Here is a 21,852-nt window from a genome sequence, read left to right on the forward strand (position 1 = left end):
TTTACCCATGTTAATCTTTTCTTTTTATTGGCCAGTCGAAGATATGGCTTTTTCTTTGCAACTCTGCCTAGAAGGCCAGCATCCCGGAGTTGCCTCTTCACTGTTGACATTGAGACTGGTGTTTTGCGGGCACTGCGGTGACGATCAGCCTGCGACTTCTACCGGAGGATGACGCATTGGAGACGGGTGTGTGCTGTGTTCCATACCTCCTCAGCATGCCGGAACCAATCGTCGACCACAAGAGCCTCAATCCGACTCCGTTGCCAGGTTGCCAGGGCCGGCTCAAAGCCTAGAACACACTGAAAGAGTGAGAGGTTAGGTGAGGAGTGACGGAGGGAGTTTTGTGCGTATTCTTCCCAAGGCAGAAACGCAGCCCACTCCCCCGTCCGGTCCTGACAGTACCTACAAAAGTACCTACCCAGTTCCTGATTTACCCTTTCCACCTGCCCATTTGATTGGAGACGGTACCCAGAGGTGATGCTGACCGTGTCAGTGATGCTGACAGTCATTCCATGAAGGCCTTCCAGACACGGGAGGTGAACTGAGGACTACGGTCAGACGTCATGTCCTCTGGGATCCTGTAAGTGCCAGAAGGTGTGAGAGAAGAGAGCCTCTGCGGTCTGCATGGCTGCAGTGAGACCAGGCAGAGGAATCAAATGACAGGCTTTGGAAAACTAGTCCACAATGACCAGGGTGGTGGTGTGCCCCTTCGAGGGGGGAAGGTCTGTGACAAAGTCCACGGAGAGATGGGACCAGGGTCATTGTAGAACCGGAAGTGGGTGGAGTTTGCCATAGGGGAGGTGTCTCAGTGTTTTGCTCTGTGTGCAAGTGGATCAGGAAGAGACGTAAACCCGGACGTCCTGGGCCATGGTGGGCCACCAGTACAGAGACAGTTGATAGTACTGGCTATACCCGGGTTCCCCGACACAGGTGCTGTGTGTGCCCAGGCGAGGAGACGGTCCCGCACATTAGAGGGCACATAGGTATGCCCCTATGGGCAGTGGGCAGGTGAGGGTTCCTGTCACAGGTCTCGACCGATGTCGCGTCCACATTCTACACGACAGGAGTCACAATGCGGAACAGGGGAATAATGGGTGTCACTTTCTCCCTCCGATCCCTTGTGGCATGCACCCGGGACAACACATCGCCCTTGACGTTCTTAGATCCCGGCCGGTAGGAGAGGGTAAAGTCAAACCTGGCGAAGAATAGGGCCCACATGGCCTGATGCGGTTTCAGCCTCTTCGCTGCTTGAATATACTCTAGGTTCCGGTGGTCCGTCCGAACAAGGAATTGGTGTTGAGCACACTCCAGCCAGTGCCACCATGTTTTCAGCACCTTCTTGACGGCCAGCAACTCCCGATCCCCCACTTTGTAATTCTGTTCTGTGGGAGACAGCTTCCGTAAGTAGAATGCGCATGGATGGAGCTTAGGTGGCAATCCAGTCCGTTGGGAGAGAACAGCCCCTACTCCAACCTCGGAGGTGTCCACCTCCACGATGAAGGGCAGTGACGGGTCAGGACAAGCCAGAACAGGTGCGTTCGTAAAACGTTCCTTGAGCGCACGGAAGTCTTCGTTGGCCTCCTCAGTCCATCGCAGTTGTCTAGGACCTCCCTTCAGGAGGGAGGCAAGAGGGGCCACCACTGTGCTGAAACCCCCAATGAAGGGCCTGAAATAGTTGGCAAAACCTAGGAAGCGCTGCACTGCCATTATGTTGGCTGGAACAGGCCACAACCGTACTGCACTGACCCTTTGCTCTTCCATCTCCACTCCCGCAGTAGATATGCTAGAGCCCAGTAAGGAGACCACCTGCTGGAAGAAAAGGCACTTCTCCGCCTTGGCGTACAGGTGGTGCCCTATCAACCTCTCCAAAATGGACCTGACATGAGAAACATGTTGCTCACGTGTAGTGGAGTACACCAAGATGTTGTCTATATACACCACTACACAGCAACCCACATGTCTCTAAACACCTCGTTAATGAAGGATGAAACACAGAGGGTGCATTTGTCAGGCCGTAGGCATGTAGTACTGGTTCTGAAGGCGGTCTTCCATTCATCCACCTCTCTGATGCGCTCCAGGTTGTAGGCACTGCGTAAATCCAATTTGGTAAAGTACTGAGCACCGTGCATCTGTTCGATCACAGTGGGTATGAGAGGCAGGGGATAACTGGATTTAACAGTTGCCTTATTCAGTGTCTGGTAATCAATACTGGGGCGGAGCAATCTGTCCTTCTTCATGAAAAAGAAGCTGGAGGAGGCCGGAGAGGTGGACGGATGGAGGAATCCTTGGGCCAGCGCCTCCTGGACGTAGACCTCCATGGCTTCGGTCTGTGCATGCGAGAGAGGGTAGATTGGCCCCCACAAGGAGGGTAAAACCAGGCAGTAGGTCGAAAGTGCAGGCCCATAGGCGAGGAGTGGGCAGGCACGTGGCACGAGTTTTCGAAGAAGCCACCTGTAGGTCCCAGGATTCCTCCAGGAAAAGGGACGTGGGTGGCCTGGTCCAGACTTTCCATGGAGGTGGCACAGAGAGACACTTCCTGACACTCCTGCGACCAACCCAACAACCTCCTCTTTGTCCACGATATACTGAGGTTATGCAACTGTAACCAGGGTAAAAATAAAACTACAGGGTGTGCAGGAGATTCTAAGATGATGAAAGTGATGCGTTCATGGTGGTTTTGAGAAACTGTGAGGAAAATGGGAATCGTGGTCTGGCACACCAGTCCGGTTCCTAATGGGGATGGTTGTCTAGGGCATGGACTGGGATAAGGGGTTGTGACGGAACTAGAGGAATGCATATTGATAAGGCCACTGACCGGTCTAGGAAATTGCCTGCAGAAGCTGAGGCCAGTAGCGCAGGACTCAGTGGGGAGCCAGGACAGTCTAGGAAGGTGACAGGAAGGAGGACGAGCTGGGTGGACAGAGAGAAGCAAGGCACGTCCACGCCTTCCTGGGAAGGTGCAGGAGAGCTCCCCGGCCTGTCGCTTCCTCGCCTGGTTCTCCTCCAGGGGTGGTCCGACTCCCCGCAATAGGAGTAGAGACCCTGTTGACGGCTGCGTTGACATCCCTCTGGGGGAAGGTGTGTCTTTCCCATCCCCATGGGCTCAGCCTCGCTGGAGGTTCCTGGGAGAGACCCGAGCCCCCGGGATGGATGACGATGGGCACGCAGGAAATGATCCAGGCAGATGGCCATGGCGATGAGCTGGTCCAACGTGAGGTCCTCATCGAGACAGGCCAGCTCGGTCTGGACGTCCGCCTGTAGCCCGCTGTGAAAACCGTCAACAAGGCCTGGTCGCTCCAGCCAGTGGACGCAGACACTGTCCAGAAATCCAGAGCGTACACAGACGCTGTCCTGGACCCCTGATGTAGACAGGTCCTCTGTAGGATGGTCGCAAACAGCACAGAAGAGTTGGGTGAAGCGCTCATAGGACTGCATTTCTGGACCGTCCCTCTCCCAGACGGCGTGCGCCCACTCCAGAACCCTGCCTGTCAGCACCGAGCTCACCAAGGCCACCTTGTCCTTCTCGGAGGCCGTCCCGGCATGACGGGCAAGGTGGAGGTCACACTGCAGGAGAAACCCCCTACAATGACCTGGGGTGCCGTCAAACCACTCCGGGAGGGGCAGGTGGACATTACTGATTGGACCAGGTGATGTCGATGGTGGTGGGGTGGCTGGAACGACCATGGGGAGCTGGGAAGTTGGTGGTGTAGCATGCACCTGGCGTACGGTCCGGAGCACCTCGTCCATGGCAGTCCAGGCATGAGTCGTGGTATAGGAGTGTCTGATGCGTCCTGTTTTCGTGGGTCAGTCATTCTGTCACAAGTGTAGAGAGGAGTAGGCAGGAGGCAATCACAGGTTTAGAACTACTGAGTTTATTAAAGCACTATATATTTAAAAGCGAAGCGAAACCCAAAGTGCAAAATAATAAAGTACTCAGGAAATAGTAGGAGAGATTCCTCTCAGGAAAACAAGCAACATTTACAATGACCGACAAAGACAAATGACAGAGGGAGTATACCTACAGTGATAGAGTGGGGATTGGAACCAGGTGTGTGTAATGATTACGAGACAAGTCCGGGGTTGACGAGTGAAGGGAGTTTGCCAGCAGCAGGTTCGGCAGCAGCTAGAAGGCCGGCGACGCCGGACAGGAGGGGGAGCCAAAGCGAAGGTTGGTGTGGCACATACAATGTGCTTCCAATTTAGTGGCAACAATTTGGGGAAGGTCCTTTCCTGAGTCAGCATGACAATGCCTCCGCACACAAAGCGAGGTCCATACAGAAATGGTTTGTCGAGATCGGTGTGGAAGAACTTGACTGGCCTGCACAGAGCCCTGACCTCAACCCCATCGAACACCAGGCTTAAGAAATGTTACAACATCTAAAGGAAAGCCTTCCCAGAAGAGTGGAGGCTGTTATTGCAGCAAAGGGGGACCGACTCCATATTAATGCCCATGATTTTGGAATGAGCTGTTCAACGAGCAGGTGTCCACATACCTTTGGTCATGTAGTGTATGAACTGTAAATCAGTAATATCTTTGAAATTGTTGCATGTTGCATTGTTCAGTAAAATAGATACTCAATTATGTACACTATCAGTCAAACGTTTTAGAACACCTATTCATTCAAGTTTTTCCTTTATTTTGTACTATTTTCTACATTGTAGAATAATAGTGAAGACATCAAAACTATGAAATAACACATATGGAATCATGTAGTAACCAAAAAAGTGTTTTAAAAAATCAAAATATATTTTAGATTCTTCAAATAGCGAGCCTTTACCTTGATGACAGCTTTGCACAATCTTGGCATTCTCTCAACCAGCTTCATGAGGTAGTCACCTGGAATGCATTTCAATTAGCAGGTGTGCCTTGTTAAATGTTAATTTGTGGAATTTCTTTCCTTCTTAATGCGTTTGAGCCAATCAGTTGTGTTGTGACAAGGTAGGGGGATACAGAAGATAGCTCTATTTGGTAAAAGACCAAGTCCATATTATGGCAAGAACAGCTCAAATAAGCAAAGAGAAACGACAGTCCATCATTACTTTAAGACATGAAGGTCAGTCAATACAGAACGTTTCAATAACTTTGAAAGTTTCAAGAACCACCAAGCGCTATGATGAAACTTGCTCTCATGAGGACGGCCACAGGAATGGAAGACCTGGAGTTACCTCTGCTGCAGAGGATCAGTTCATTAGAGTTACCAGCCTTATAAATTGCAGCCCAAATAAATGCTTCACAGAGTTCAAGTAACAGACACATCTCAACATCAACTGTTCAGAGGAGACTGTGTGAATCAGGCTGTCATGGTTGAATTGCTGCAAATAAAACACTACTAAAGGACAGCAATAAGAAGAAGAGACTTGCTTGGGCCAAGAAACACGAGCAATGGAAATTGGAGATTTTTGGATCCAACCTCTGTGTCTTTGTGAGACGCGGTGTTGGGGAAAGGATGATCTCTGCATGTGTATTCCCCACCGTAAAGCATGGAGGAGGTGTTATGGTGTGGGGTTGCTTTTCTGGTGACACTGTCTGTGATTCATTTTGAATTCAAGGCACACATAACCAGCATGGCTACCACAGCATTCTGCAGCGATACGCCATCCCATCTGGTTTGGGCTTAGTGGGACTATCATTTATTTTTCAACAGGACAATGACCCAACACACCTGCAGGCTGTGTAAGGGTATTTTATCAAGAAGGGGTGTGATGGAGTGCTGCATCAGATGACCTGGTCTCCACAATCCCCCAACCTCAACCCAATTGAGATGGCTCGGGATGAGTCGAACCTCAGAGTGAAGGAAAAGCAGCCAACAAGTGCTCAGCATATGTGGGATCTCCTTCAAGACTGTTGGAAAAGCATTCCAGGTGAAGCTGGTTGAGAGAATGCCAAGAGTGTGCAAAGCTGTCATCAAGCTATTTGAAGAATCTCAAATATAAAATATATTTTGATTTGTTTAACACTTTTGGTTACTATATGATTCCATATGTGTTATTTCATAGTGTTGATGTCTTCACTATTCATCTACAATGTAGAAAATAGGAAAAAAATAAAGAGAAACCCTTGAATGAGTAAGTGTTTTAAAACTTTTGACCGGTAGTGTATGTAGTGAATAATTCATGAATATTGAAATGAAATGTTCCCGAGGTGCCAAGAAAATATATATTACTGTGTTAATCACAATGTAGTTTAAGGTAAGAAAAACAGACTATTGAGATTGTAAAAAATTTAAAAAAAACATTTATTCATTTTACATCTAAGCAGCATAAATTTCGTCTCCCACTTTGCTAGCTAGAAAACCATTTGAGCATATTTAGAATGATCATTGATACAGTCTTTATTTGTCATTTTCATCACAATATAAAACAATCAATCTAAGAGCACAGGATGTATAACCCATGTTTAGAAAATGACAGTCAGATTCCTAATTTCTTCAAATTCTGTATCTCCAGATGCTCTTGGACTTTACCAGCTCCAGAGTCACTAGAGATGTCCAAAATTTTACATCTTCACACATTAAAATCATTGGCATATTCAAGTATTGTTCCAAATTAATTTTAAAAAGAGGCCATCGTTATTCATTAAAAAGTCTTACCTAAATATGATAGTTTTGATTTATATATGCCAAAAAAAGTCAGGGAATTGTTTTTACAAGTTTGAACGTAAGTACCATGTAAATATGCTTAGCATACTAATTCTTCGAGATATTCAGAATTTTGATAGTTTTCTTTTTACAGCATCTATAGATTTAGAATAGCTAAGGTAATTGGATCAGTTTGTGTTTGTTTTGCTCCCTGAAATGAGGTATATAAAAACATGCAAGATAAAATGCATACATCTTCAGTTTGGTTCAGTGGCAAAAATAGTTAGTTATCCTTTCAAAACATTGTCCTAATGCGATATATCTACTGTACATTCACAATGCACTTCACCTGTTATGTTACCTGTTACTTTGTTTATGAAGCACTATCGATAAGTTCATCTACTTCCAACAGCCAGAGAATATTATCGACAAAAATCTTACTCTTCAAATTTACAAATGTACAACATATTTATAACATTTCTATCAGCAGCTTCAGTGCAAAGATATACATATATTACATCACAATAAAAAAAAAATCAGGAAACAAGAATTGGCATCAGAAATATCCGAAGGCATAGTCACGACAGACCTCTTTTCTGTATGCTAAAGAAACGTTTGTCTAATTTCTTTTCTCAAAACAATCTTCGTTTTTTTTTATTTTTAATTTTTTTTTTTACACAGGCTGCATATAAAAATAGATTCTGTGCAAAGGAGAGTGTGTCTTTGATTCCCATCTGTGGGAAACGGGACTACACATCGCTGTCCTCTTTAACAAGGTTCGCTGTGTCTCGGAAAGTGTCCTCAGTTGGTGAGTAGGTGCTGGGACGATCCCTCTTGAAGGGTTTGGCAGTTGGGGAAAAGGGAGAGGGGTCAGTGGAGGAACTGTCCTCATTGCTTCCTACTGCTTTTTCATTCTGCATCTGAAAAACAACAAAGGGATGACTAGCAGAAAACAGGCCAACACAACCCCAAGGCCTCTTAACCTACAAGTTTGCCATTTTCTACTGTAGAACAGGAATAGGAGCTGCTTGGGTGGCAGTATTGGCCTTACCTCTGAGTAGGTAGGGTTTTCAAAAGTTGTGCTTGGCTTAAATTTTCTTTTGAAGAAGCTCCACCTGGACTCCTGTCAATGTAGGACACAATTGGAGTAAATTACAATATAATCCCTTACATTTAACTAATGATACAAGTACAGGGCGGGAGAGTCACCTGAACAGGCTTGGCTCTGGCTGTGGAACTGTCCACGGTGCACACAATCTGATCTGTATGGTACGCTGGGTTCGCAAGGTTCTTCTCTATCTGCTCACCACTAACAGTAACAGTCACCTGTTAGGAGTAAAACAGCGCAGAGCAATTGGTGCTGCTTTAACAATGATGTCAATCCCAACCTGCCCTAGGAATGTTCATGCAACAGTGTTGCCTTTGCGCACCTGTGTGGCGTGGATGACAGCAGGCTCACTAGACGATCCAGCCGCTGCAGTGCCATACAGAGGGTTCTCAAATGTGATTGGCTGCCTCCCCGCTTCCACGGCAAAGTTGTCATCCTGAAAGAGAGACAGTGTTATTTGATTTGATTTTATTAGGATCTCCGATCCTTCTCGCCTCTCCTCTTCAGATGAAGATGAGGATATATATGTATACAGTATATCTCCCTACTCTTCTACGTTTGCACACACTGTACATAGATTTTTATTGTGTTATTGACTGTACGTTTGTTTATGTGTAACTCTGTGTTGTTAATTTTGTCGCACTGCTTTGCTTTATCTTGGCCAGGTCGCAGTTGTAAATGAGAACTTGTTCTCAACAGGCCTACCTGGTTAAATAAAGGTGAAATAAAATAAAAATGTAAATAAACTCCCAGTAATTTCTTGGGTAAAACACCAACGTTTCGGCATCACTGTGCCTTCTTTAGGGTAGTATACACATACATACATACTGTATATATATATATATATATACACACACACACACACGTATATATATATATAGTGTTTGACTCTCAATTTATTTTCATAGCTTAAAATAATGTACAAGGGAAAGATTTACAGAGGTCCAAAAGGCCAAAGTCAATCGGGGTCTCCCAGGCCTAACACAGGATTAAAATGCTGACAGTACAGTCTGAAGGTACAGTGACACCACTAAGTGCTAATCCAACACAATCCAGTGCTTACCAACTGCATGGCCCTGTCAATGAATGAAACCCCGATGGGTGGAGGTCCCAGATCCATGGTGACATTGTCACCCGAACGAAACGTCACCCCGTTCCCAGTGTCACCCGATTTCACCAGACTGCTTAGGCTGGAAAAGAGAGACGGTAGAAAAATAGTTTACAATTTCCAGGGTAACAATTCTCATATGAAGCTCTGGTTTTAAAACGACACAACAGAGGCACGCACAGATGGGTGAGATCAGGTCAAAGCTGAGATCCTACCTGGGTAGTTTGGGCATGGATGGGATTAAGGAGCCAGTTCGTTTGTAGTTGAGGAAAACCCCAACAGCCAACGCTCCAGTGATGAGGATGATAATCACTGCTAAAAGTACGGCAACTGCTGAAGACAGAGATATCAGCAGCAATGTTTATTCCAGAACATTTCTACTCATCATTTGTAAGTGTCCAGATAAACATGTACATATCAGTAGTCCGAAACTAAAACAATTTCTCACTTATTGCTGGTAAATTACATGCAGAACATTTCATTTCATTCTGCATCTGAAAAACAACAACGGGATGACTAGCAGAAAGCAGGCCAACACAACCCCAGGGCCTCTTAACCTACACGTAGCAATAAGAAGCAAACCTCAAAAAGTTAGAAGGAATAGAAACATATGTTCTGCATGTTTGCCATTTTCTACTGTAGAACAGTAGACTTATTACTTAGCTGACATTCTCCCAATTGAAGTTAAAAGGTTATAGAGTCACTTTACAGGAGAGAAAAACACCTTTAGTGCTTAACCAATCTCAAGGTCACAATCTAATTTGACCTTGATCTAACTAGGCAAGTGAGTTAAGAACAAATTCTTATTTTCAATGACGGCCTAGGAACAGTGGGTTAACTGACTTGTTCAGGGGCAGAACGACAGATTTTTACTTTGTCAGCTCGGGGATTCGATCTTGCAACCTTTCGGTTATTAGTCCAACTGCTCTAACCACTAGGCTACCTGCCGCCCCAGTTGTGAGGCAACGGTTTCCAGAAAAATGATGTAATTTGTCTCTGACCAATGTTGTATAAGTATTCTACTGTGAACCATTGATCAGTGGAAACTTTTTTTTATGAAGACTGGCATATTGGACTGACTTGTTTGGGGAGAAATCATATAGATATTCTACTTCTTATCTCATATTATAATATACCTGTTCCTGCAGGGGCACCCCTGGACTTTCCCATCTCACAGTAACTCCCTGCATAGCCATATGGACACCTGGAATATAAAATGCAAAAAAAACAATGTTTCTTCCTGCTGGAACGAAACACTCCTATGGCTTGTGGCTGTGGTGTTACATGTTATAATAATATGACAACGAATCTACTTCCTGACACCAGCTGCTGAACTCACTTGCACTTAGGCAGGCCCCCTTCGTCAGTGTAGCAGGTCCCTCCGTTCATGCATCTGCATGCAAGGGGCATTAAGACTGGAGCCTCAATGGCTGCAGGAGTGAAAGCCACGCACAAAGTCACCACAACGTCACCACAATGTCACCACAACAATATCAAAGCAGCCATGCCTGCATGGAGTATGATTCCAATGATAAATGATGGTGCAGCCAACATGGCAGGGAGGTGATGTGATTTAATGACCATACCTGCGTCACATTCGTTGGGGTTGAAGCCGACCAGGGACGAGCCTTGAGGGCAGGTGCAGGTGTAGCCTCCAGGCCGCAGCAGACACAGGTGACTGCACATGTTCTTACAGGGGTTGGGTACTGATAGGGGGAAGAGATCAGTGACTACCTTACACTCACCAGACAGGAGAAAACTACGGTGTGTATGTTTAGACTTGAAAAACTCTAACCTGAACGGTTGTGTCTGTGCTCCTGGTAGATGCGGACTTGAGTCAGCCAGGGGTTGATGGTCAGCACCTTCACTTTGTCCCCCTTCCCAAACTTATCCGTCTTCCAGACTTCACCCCGCTCCTTGGTTGTCCAGTACACATGGCCCTCAAAGACATCCAGGCTGTAGGGATTACCAATATCTGAAGCAGAAAATGACCATACTCAATTAGCCATAGTTCCATAAGACCTAGTCTATTGAAGTCCCATTGAGGTCAGAATACCTCTTTTACAAGAGAGACTTTGTCCTGGACATGTGGTCTGATTGAATCAGTCACTTTTAAGGGAGTTAATAATGTAGATTTTACAAAGACTATAACATCACGATGTTAGCAACATCTAAGAAAGGTCTCAGTGGGTTCGGACCTCCAGACATGATGATCTTCCTCTCGGTACCGTCCGGCTTCATGGACTCTATGATGTTCTCTTTGGAGTCACACCAGTAGATCCTGTCTCCATTCAGGTAGTCCAGAGCCAGTCCAGTGGGCCAGCCTAGGTCCTCATCCAACAGAACCTGCCTATGCTGTCCGTCCATCCAAGCAGACTCAATCCTGGGTCTCCTGCCCCAGTCTGTCCAGTACATGAGTCTAGGGAATGCACAGACACATAAAACAGTCCCTGTTAACTAATGTTTTTGACTACTTTGAAATCTATATACTGTCGATCACTCGACATTGCTGTTATAGCTGAGAGGATCCAGTGTATTAGCTTATGGTGAACACTGACACACACACACACACACACACACACACACACACACACACACACACACACACACACACACACACACACACACACACACACACACACACTCATTCTTCTTTGGAACAAACAGAAAGCCTGTAGTTGATCACTTCCGTACCCGAGTGCTGGGTTGACAACAATAGCAGCTGGCTGGTCCAGGTCAGTATGGATCAACCACTTCCTGTAGCGACCATCTAACTTTGCCACTTCAATTCGATTGGTCCCTGCGTCTGTCCAGTAAATGTGGCTGAGAAACAGAAGGTAGATGTTAGATTGTATTCAACCCAAAAGGTATTTTCAAAAAACGAAAATAGTAAGCAATGAGTGAGGTCTTGTACCCTCCGATCCAGTCCACAGCGATGCCATCAGGGTTGGCAATGTATCTCAGGTTCAGATCCAACTCCTTCACTGGGTTATTGCCGTTGTCATTGAAAGTGGTCATGTAGGCCCGCTTGATAGAGCCAAACTGAGAGCCTCGGCCCAGAACTGTCCAGTACACAATACCTAAAAGCACAACAGGGTCATATTCATAAGCACACATCATAGCAAAATGTTTGCAATGGAAAATGCAAACAGGTGTTTCTCATTTAACAAGTTCAGGTAGTCCCTCCCTGTTTTGACCCATTTGCTTCTGTTTGGTTCCTAATGAAGTGGAGTAAACATTAAAACCTCCCCAGTCACTGTATCACTCCCATAGTGCTCTTCACATAAGCCCAAGAGAACTGCCTAGTTAACTAGTTGAGCTGAAGGTCTTACTGAGTCCGATGCCCTCTGGATCCCACTGGTAGTCCAGAGCCTGGATGTGCTCCATGTTGTCCACGTAGTCTGAATACTGCTCTGAGGACAGGTTGAAGCAACGAATCCGCACATTGTCGGGCAGAAGCAGCACTGGTGGGTATCCTGAAATGGAGAATGGAGAATATGGTAACTTCCTGAACAATCAGGACTAACAGATCGGAGACAGAGGTTACGTTCCAAATGGCACCATCTTCCCTGCTGTAGCAAACTGGCTCAAATGAAGATCCTACATCTGTATGGGCCCTGGTCAAAAGGAGTGCACTACAAAAGGGAATAGGGTGCATTTAGGATGCAGACAAAATGACTTGTCCAGCTAAGCTCTTACCCTCAGCAGCACACTCCATGCCATGCTGCTCGCTGACTGAGCGGAAGCCCTGGGCACAGAAGCACTCGTAACTGCCCTTGGAGTTCTGACACTCCTGTGGACATGTCCCGTAGACCTCACACTCGTCCACGTCTGATCACAAACACGAAAAACAGGAAAAACACAGAGAAAATACCAAAATATTACTAATAGCGTAAGAAGAGGAAAGAATAGATCATCAAAGATTGTGATGTTGTTACAGAGTGGTGTTTTCTTCTACAGTCGTGGCCAAAAGTTTTGAGAATGACACAAATATACATTTTCACACAGTCTGCTGCCTCAGGTGGTATGATGGCAATTTGCATATACTCCGGAATGTTATGAAGAGTGATCAGATGAATTGCAATTAATTGCAAAGTCCCTCTTTGCCATGCAAATGAACTGAATCCCCCAAAAACATTTCCACTGCATTTCAGCCCTGCCACAAAAGGACCAGCTGACATCATGTCAGTAATTCTCTCATGAACACAGGTGTGAGTGTTGACGAGGACAAGGCTGGAGATCACTCTGTCATGTTGATTGAGTTTGAATAACAGCCTGGAAGCTTCAAAAGGAGGATGGTGCTTGGAATCATTGTTCTTCCTCTGTCAAACATGGTTACCTGCAAGGAAACACATGCCGTCATCATTGCTTGGCACAAAAAGGGCTTCACAGGCAAGGATATTGCTGCCAGTAAGATTGCACCTAAATCAACCATTTATCGGATCATCAAGAACTTCAAGGAGAGCGGTTCAATTGTTGTGAAGAAGGCTTCAGGGCACCCAAGAAAGTCCAGCAAGTGCCAGGACCGTCTCCTAAAGTTGATTCAGCTGAGGGATCGGGGTACCACCAGTACAGAGCTTGCTCAGGAATGGCAGCAGGCAGGTGTGAGTGCATCTGCACACACAGTGAGGCGAAGACTTTTGGAGGATGGCTTGGTGTCAAGAAGGGCAGCAAAGAAGCCACTTCTCTCTAGGAAAAACATCAGGGACAGACTGATATTCTGCAAAAGGTACAGGGGTCGGACTGCTGAGGACTGGGGTAAAGTAATTTTCTCTGATAAATCCCCTTTCCGATTGTTTGGGGCATCCGGAAAAAAGCTTGTCCGGAGAAGACAAGGTGAGCGCTACCATCAGTCCTGTGTCATGCCAACAGTAAAGCATCCTGAGACCATTCATGTGTGGGGTTGCTTCTCAGCCAAGGGAGTGGGCTCACTCACAATTTTAACTAAGAACACAGCCATGAATAAAGAATGGTACCAACACATCCTCAGAGAGCAACTTTTTCCAACCATCCAGGAACAGTTTGGTGAAGAACAATGCCTTTTCCAGCAAGATGGAGCACCTTGACATAAGGCAAAAGTGATAACTAAGTGGCTCGGGGAACAAAACATCATTTATTTGGGTCCATGGCCAGGAAACTCCTCAGACTTTAATCCCGTTGAGAACTTGTGGTCAATCCTCAAGAGACGGGTGGACAAACAAAAACCCACAAATTCTAACGAACTCCAAGCATTGATTATGCAAGAATGGGCTGCCATCAGTGGCCCAGAAGTTAATTGACAGCATGCCAGGGCGGATTGCAGAGGTCTTGAAAAAGAAGGGTCAACACTGCAAATATTGACTCTTTGCATCAACTTCATGTAATCAGTAAAAGCCTTTGACACTTATGAAATGCTTGTAATTATACTCAAGTATTCCATAGTAACATCTGACAAAAATATCTAAAGACACTGAAGCAGCAAACTTTGTGGAAATTAATATTTGTGTCATTCTCAAAACTTTTGGCCACGACTGTACACTCAGGTGGTTCTGCTGCTTCCTGTACCTTCACATGTGTTCCTATCTGTCTGTCTGGGTTTGTATCCAGGCTTGCAGGAGCAGAGGAAGCCTCCGTCTGTCAGATCTGTGCAGTTATGCTCACAGATGTTGTCACTGCAGGAGCGCCCACTGCCAATGTCTGGGCAGAGCACGTACACGTGTCACATTATGAGGGTCGACGTTTACTTTCACTTAAGTATTATACAAACAGCCATATGGCTTAGCATAAGATAAAGGTTTGTGATGATTGAGATGTAGAGTGAAGACTGTGGTAAATGAGTTGGGTGGGTTACTCACTGCAGCCCAGCTCGTCAGAATGGTCTCCACAGTCATCATAGTCGTCACAGGCATACTGCAGTGGGATGCACTGGCCATTACTGCATTTGTACTCATCCGCTGAACATGGCCCAAGTGTGGGGGTCTGGCCTGTGACAAACACAACATGTCAAGATGTCAATCCTCATGTTAAGATGTCAATAATTTTAGAGAGTAAAAGACATTGACACAAATTGGACAATCAATTTTGGTATTATTACATAATGATGTTTCATTTAACCTTTATTTAACTAGGCAAGTCAGTTAAGAACATATTCTTATTTTACTATGACGGCCTACCCCGGCCAAACTCTACCCTAACCCGGACGACGCCGGTCCAATTATGCGCCGCCCAATGGAACTCCCGATCACGGCCGGTTGTGATACAGCCCGTGATCGAACCAGGGTCTGTAGTGATGCCTCTAGCACTAAGATGCAGTGCGGTAGACCGCTGCGCCATTCGGGAGCCCTAAATGATGAGCTACATTTACTCCAAACTCCCACGGAGACGGGACAATATAGGCCGGTTTCCTGGACACAGATTAAGCCTAATTTTGGACTAAAAAGCTTTTTCAATGGAGATTCTTCATTGAGTATGCTTTTTAGTCCAGGACTAGGCTTAATAATCAGTGTCTGGGAAACCTGCCCTACATAACACTACTGTAACGTGTGATTGGCGTGTACTTACAGTGCTCCTCTTTCTCGTCAGTGCCGTCCCCACAGTCGTCCACAGAGTTGCAGAGCTCATGGCTGTAGATGCACCGGTTGTTGTCACAGCGGAAACGGAAGGGCGCGTCACACGGGATGTCCACTAGGGAGACAAGACCAGAACATGAACTCAATGTCATTTCTCACTGTCAAAGAATAAAGACCATCACATTCAACAATGTAACAATTTAAGGGACAGTGTGACTCTTTAAGGAACAGTGTAACTATTTAACCCTATTCTCAACCGGCTGGTAGAGCATGTTTTGACAAAGGATTTGGAAATAAAACAAATCTTTACTTGAACTTGATTGGTCAACTCCCCCAGCCCTCCTGCATTCATCTTAAGATAGCTAGGGTGGGACAACCACATACCAAAGTCATAGTAAGTAGATTTGTCCTCTATAAAGTAGCTATCAGCAAAGTCAGAGCTAATAAGGGGGGAAAGTCAAGTGAGAGTGTTAGTTACGACAGGCAGCACTTAAAGTAGATGGCCTTAGCTAGCAAAAAGACAGTACTAGACGACAACAGATTAAGACAACAATTATACTTATCACTCCTGGAGATATCAGGAGTCCTCTAGCTATAGAATTAAGCAGGAATATTAAAATAAATTGTTCAAATGTAAAAAAGGCCTGATTAGCAGGAATTTAGTAAACAATTATTTTGCTCAACCAGGCGGTTGATATGTCAGTAAAAAGTATGGTGGACTCAGAATAGGGTATATTAAAATATATATATATATATATACTTATTATGGTGACAAATATAATTGAATTGTTGACAACACACTATGTATTAGGCTATATAAATTGGTTAAACTACATTTCATGACCCATGGGGTCAATTAATCAATACTCAGACGTAAGGTCGCCTATAAATTAATACCTATAATAGTAATAAAAACGGCACTTTGTCATATATTAACTCAAAATGTAGTCCGAACAAGTGGGAAATATGGTGGAAAAATTTTAAGAAAAACATTTTGACGGAAATTGCAATACACACCACCTGAAAAAGCATTCATTACAATGTAATTGGACACTCATGCTTGGACATACACAATTACCAATTTACCAACCTATAAAAGCCATTGAACCAGACCTAAAGTGCATTTGGTAATATTGTTGAGATGAGTAAAAATGCTATGCAAATTGACATTCTAATATGGCATTGCGGGTATGACCTTATTTTGACTTCTCAACCGCCTGGTAGAGCTCTGTAATTTCCAAAATAAACATAAAGATAAAAATAAAAAAACTTTCGGAATTTCTAATTTGAGTTGTCAGTAATAGGAATTGAAGGGTAAATAATTGTTTCAAAAAGTTTTTCAAGAAGAGACAGTAATAGGGTTAAGGAACAGTGCGACCATTTACGGAACACTTGCAACCATTTAAGGAACAGCGTAACAATTACAGTAACAGGGTAACCATTTAAAGGAACAGTGTAACCATTTAAAGGAACAGTGTAAACATTTAAAGGAACAGTGTAACCATTTAAAGGAACAGTGTAACCATTTAAAGAACAGCGTAACAATTAAAGTAACAGGGTAACCATTTAAAGGAACAGTGTAACCATTTAAAGGAACAGTGTGACCATTTAAAGAACAGCGTAACAATTAAAGTAACAGGGTAACCATTTAAAGGAACAGTGTAACCATTTAAAGGAACAGTGTAACCATTTAAAGGAACAGTGTAATCATTTAAAGGAACAGTGTAACCATTTAAAGGAACAGTGTAACCATTTAAAGGAACAGTGTAACCATTTAAAGTAACAGGGTAACCATTTAAAGGAACAGTGTAACCATTTAATGGAATAGTGTAACCATTTAAAGAACAGCGTAACAATTAAAGTAACAGGGTAACCATTTAAAGGAACAGTGTAACCATTTAAAGGAACAGTGTAACCATTTAAAGAACAGCGTAACAATTAAAGTAACAGGGTAACCATTTAAAGGAACAGTGTAACCATTTAAAGGAACAGTGTAACCATTTAAAGGAACAGTGTAACCATTTAAAGGAACAGTGTAACCATTTAAAGTGACAGGGTAACCATTTAAAGGAACAGTGTAACCATTTAATGGAATAGTGTAACCATTTAAAGAACAGCGTAACAATTAAAGTAACAGGGTAACCATTTAAAGGAACAGTGTAACCATTTAAAGGAACAGTGTAACCATTTAAAGGAACATTGTAACCATTTAAAGGACAGTGTAATCATTGAAGGTGCATTAGCCTTACAGCAGAGATGGAGCTCCTCATCTGAATTGTCTCCACAGTCGTTGTCTCCGTCACATTTCCAGTAGGGCTGCACACACACATGGTTCCTACACTCAAATAGGAACGGTGGGCAAAAAGTGCCATTGGGATAACGGGTTGCTGCAAATGAAAGATAAATGGACCATTACAAATCAAATTCACAGTTGTAACTTTAATTTTGATAACTGTAGAGGGTGCTGTAGTAACATAATGATTGTTCTGGACACAATGTGTTTTGTTCATCTGAAAAGATAGGAGCCCAGTGAGTAAAACTGGTTGAAAAGACGAGTTTTGTCGTTGAAATTATGTCTTTTTTATCCAGTTTTGCTCACTGGGAGCGTTGTATTTGACATCAGCCCATAGACACATCTATGATAATATCTAACACTTACGACATGATATCTCATCAGTGTAGTCCATGCAGTCGGCGTTGCCGTCACATTTGAAGCGGTCGGCGATGCAGTGGCCACTGCCACACTGGAAGTAGCCCATGTGACAGATCCGCAGCTCTGCAGCACAGCCATGCCAGCACAACTCATAATTAATAGGTATTAATGAACCCATTCGAATTCAAATTCACTTTTGGAATACAAATTCTATTTCAGTTGGCACTAATATCACTCATTTACAGTCATGCCAAGTACTGATGTATCTCAGATTCTGACCTTGTGTTCATGACTACTATAAATAAACATCTAGAATGGACTTGAATTCACAATCTGACCAGTATAATTGGCAACGGAAGAAGGAATGTCATGTCTTTCATTATGCAAAGTCAATTCGTCCGGGTGGTCCTTTCTGTGTATCCCGTTCCTCAAAAAGGTGAAGTTTTAGTGCCTCTTTGCTTAGCGCTGTATTCCCTCACACATGAATAAGCCAAGCCAGCGGCAAAACAAAGATCCTCCACTCACCACAGTCCCTTTCATCCGAGTTGTCCTCACAGTCGTTGTCATGGTCACAGACCCAGCGGTCGGGAATGCAGTGCAGATTATCGCAGCGAAACTCGCTCTCGGAGCACACACGCGGGCCTGGGGGGGAGGGGGGGACACAGAGAGGGGAACTAAAGAATTATCACCGCACACGAGAATACTAAATTAGTCGTCATTGCCACAGTCCTAACAAACACGATGTAGACACAGCTGACAGAGGGTGTCCGAGTATTACTACATTATTCTGTGATTGTTTGCTATTTTCCATACAAACCAGACACTACATTGATAAATACTGTAGTTCTATTCCCTCAATTGGGTTATTGCAAAAGCTGTGACTTGTTTTGTACATTATCAAATGATCTCAAAGACCCCGAACAATCATGTCAGTCATTTTTCTGTGGTGAGTTCACGATGGAATTCACTGGAGGTGTTCTCTCACTACGCATAACCCCTACAGCTACAAGGGGAGTGGCAGCAAAAAAACACCAGAGCAAATTTCATCACACAACACAGTGATTTTCCGCGAGACATTAGTTGTTCATTGAAGCATAGATATTATCCTCATTAGCCGGCATGTTCTCAGACTTGTTTAAATTCTCCAGAGCCGAGGTGGCCGACTCCCTCACTCCCCTCCGTCTGACATGCTGAGGACAAGCTGTTTCGCTAGCAGCTGATAAGCCCGCCCCACATAACACTGCTTCGAAGACAGGAGTGTTGTCTTTTGCAAGAGCACTTTGTTATCTTAACAGGTCCATTCTTTGCCATCAACACCCCTATTTCATCTGGGTGACTCACTGTGTCTGAGCTACAATGGAATACCCCATTAGAATTGCTCAGAGACTCACCAAAACCAGGACTATATAAGTATCCAGTTGTCTGAGTTAGCCCATAACTGCTAAGCAGACACATAGAGCCGGTTGCACCAGTTGGACTTTAAAAGGTTGGGCTTAAAAGGACGAGATAGAGTTACGACCTAGTTATGCTCAACTTCTGCAACCAGCCCATGAAGGCTCAGTGTAGAGGTCCCAATGCGAGCCAGCCAGGCAATCTAAGGTTCAGGTGTTAAGTATACTGAAGAAAAAATATAAACGCAACATACACATTTCAAAGATTCGACTGAGTTACAGTTCATATGAGGAAATCAGTTAATAAATTCATTAGGCCCTAACTCATGGATTTCCCATGACTGGGAATTCAGATATACATCTGTTGGTCAAAGTTACTGTACCTTAAAAGAAATGGGACATTACAATGGGCCTCAGGATCTTGTCACAGTATATCTGTGCATTCAAATTGCCATCGATAAAATGCAATTGTGTTCGTTGTCCATAGCTTATGCCTGCCCATACCATAACTCCACCGCCACCATGGGGCACTCTGTTCACAATGTTGACATCAGCAAACCGCTCGCCCATATGACACCATACACGTGGTGTGCTGTTGTGCGGTCGGTAGGAAAGTACTGCCAAATTCTCTAAAATGACATTGGAGGTGGCTTATGGTAGAGAAATTAACATTCAATTCTCTGGTGGACATTCCTGCAGTCTGCATGCCAATTGCATGCTCCCTCAACACTTGAGACATTTGTGGCATTGTCTTGGTGACAAAACTGCACATTTTAAAGTGGCCTTTTACTGTCCCCTGCACAAGGTGTACCTGTATAATGATCATTGTCACACCCTGACCTTAGAGATCCTTATCATTCTCTTTGTTTGGTTAGGTCAGGGTGTGACTCGGGTGGGAACGTCTATGTCTTCTATTTCTTCGTTTTTGGCCATGTGTGGTTCCCAATCAGAGGCAGCTGTCTATCGTTGTCTCTGATTGGGGTCATATATAAGTTGTAATTTTCCTGTTGGGTTTTGTGGGATCTTGTTTTCTGTTTAGTGTCTGTACCTGACAGAACTGTGCACTGTCGTTTTCACTTCGGTGAAAACGTCTTCTTTTTTGTGTGTGTGTTTTTTGAAAATAAAATATCATGAACACTTTCCACGCTGCACTTTGGTCCACTCCTTTCGACGAGAGCCGTTACAATCATGCTGTTTAACCAGCTACTTGATATGCCACACATGCAGGTGGAAGGATTATCTTGGCAAAGGATAAATGTTCACTAACAGGGATGTAAACAAATTTGTGCACAACAATTTAGAGCAATAAGCTTTGTGTAAGTATGGAACATTTCTGGGATCTTTGTTTTCAGCTCATGAAACATGGGACCAACACTTTACATGTTGCGTTTATATTTTTTGTTCAGTGTAGATACAGTACTAGATAGTTAATGGTGGTTAGATGTACTGTAGAACTCACTGCAGGCACGCTCATCCGAGCTGTCCCCACAGTCGTTGTCCCCGTCACACCTCCAGCGCAGAGGGACACACTGGTGGTTGTCACAGCGGAAGTCCCCCAGAGGGTCACAGGTCACCTCCTCTGAAACACACACATGGATATGAGATAAGAAACAAAAGACGACACATTTACACTTCAGCTAATCCTTCTTATTGTTCTTACCATTCTTCTCCTTCTTAACATTCTTATTGTTCTTACCATTCTTATCCTTATTATCCTTCTCATCATTCTTATCGTTCTTATCATTCTTATTGTTCTTACCATTCTTCTCCTTATTATCCCTCTCATCATTCTTATCCTTCTTATTGTTCTTATCCTTTAGTTTTATCTTTAATGTTTTTCGGCCAAACATTGCACTTGGCGCAAACACATATGGTTGATTTTTTTACTTGCTGAAAAATCAATGGTTCATTACAGCGATGTTACTTCTCCTCTTTCGACCAAATTACAAGACTGTTATGATGTTACTAGGCAGAGTAGCCTAGTGGTTAGAGCGTTGGACTAGTAACCGAAAGGTTGCAAGTTCAAATCCCCGAGCTGACAAGGTACAAATCTGTCGTTCTGCCCCTGAACAGGCAGTTAACCCACTGTTCCTAGGCCGTCATTGAAAATAAGAATTAGTTCTTAACTGACTTGCCTAGTAAAATAAATTTAAATTACAGCTACAACCAACCATTGGTACTACAAGACACTGTCAGACTAATGAGAAATTCTTCAACACTGTGCCTCCTACTATTTAATATAGCGTCGATGATAACTACTAGACCACAGTGCTGAACTGAGAGGTGCCCTCTGGTTTTTTAATTAAAGCAGAGCTCATCATGCAGAGGGGAGGGCAGCATGTCTGAAGTGGGTGAGCTCTGAGCTATGCCAGGTCTATAGGAGAGGACAGGAGAGGAGGAGAGCAGAGCTGCGCTGTCTCTACCACACAGCGCCGGAGGTTTGAAAGATAGTGGATCCAGGCCCTC

At 44.2% G+C, this 21,852-nt stretch overlaps 1 protein-coding gene across 5 annotated transcripts in view; it reads right to left on the reverse strand.

The window, feature by feature from the left end:
- Positions 1–6,218: 6,218 nt before the first annotated feature.
- lrp2a (low density lipoprotein receptor-related protein 2a) overlaps positions 6,219–21,852 on the reverse strand; it is a 69,638-nt gene continuing 54,004 nt past the window's right edge. For 4 of the 5 annotated variants that reach the window (XM_029688273.2, XM_029688113.2, XM_029688194.2 and 1 more), the window contains 22 exons: positions 20,846–20,965; positions 18,521–18,637; positions 18,002–18,118; positions 17,592–17,729; positions 15,335–15,457; positions 14,629–14,757; positions 14,339–14,470; positions 12,494–12,625; positions 12,127–12,270; positions 11,709–11,874; positions 11,489–11,617; positions 10,993–11,213; positions 10,590–10,769; positions 10,381–10,500; positions 10,134–10,224; positions 9,931–9,998; positions 9,010–9,127; positions 8,750–8,876; positions 8,009–8,122; positions 7,788–7,904; positions 7,630–7,701; positions 6,219–7,498 (listed from right to left, as the gene is read on the reverse strand). In XM_029688273.2, the coding sequence (XP_029544133.1) occupies positions 7,328–7,498; positions 7,630–7,701; positions 7,788–7,904; positions 8,009–8,122; positions 8,750–8,876; positions 9,010–9,127; positions 9,931–9,998; positions 10,134–10,224; positions 10,381–10,500; positions 10,590–10,769; positions 10,993–11,213; positions 11,489–11,617; positions 11,709–11,874; positions 12,127–12,270; positions 12,494–12,625; positions 14,339–14,470; positions 14,629–14,757; positions 15,335–15,457; positions 17,592–17,729; positions 18,002–18,118; positions 18,521–18,637; positions 20,846–20,965 (2,846 nt within the window). In that variant the 3' untranslated portion in view covers positions 6,219–7,327. The remainder of the gene's footprint in view (positions 7,499–7,629; positions 7,702–7,787; positions 7,905–8,008; positions 8,123–8,749; positions 8,877–9,009; positions 9,128–9,930; positions 9,999–10,133; positions 10,225–10,380; positions 10,501–10,589; positions 10,770–10,992; positions 11,214–11,488; positions 11,618–11,708; positions 11,875–12,126; positions 12,271–12,493; positions 12,626–14,338; positions 14,471–14,628; positions 14,758–15,334; positions 15,458–17,591; positions 17,730–18,001; positions 18,119–18,520; positions 18,638–20,845; positions 20,966–21,852) is intronic. The other variant, XM_029688029.2, reaches the window with a different exon arrangement.

This window comes from Oncorhynchus nerka, linkage group LG1 (assembly GCF_034236695.1).
Source record: "Oncorhynchus nerka isolate Pitt River linkage group LG1, Oner_Uvic_2.0, whole genome shotgun sequence".
Classification (NCBI taxonomy): Eukaryota; Metazoa; Chordata; class Actinopteri; order Salmoniformes; family Salmonidae; genus Oncorhynchus; species Oncorhynchus nerka.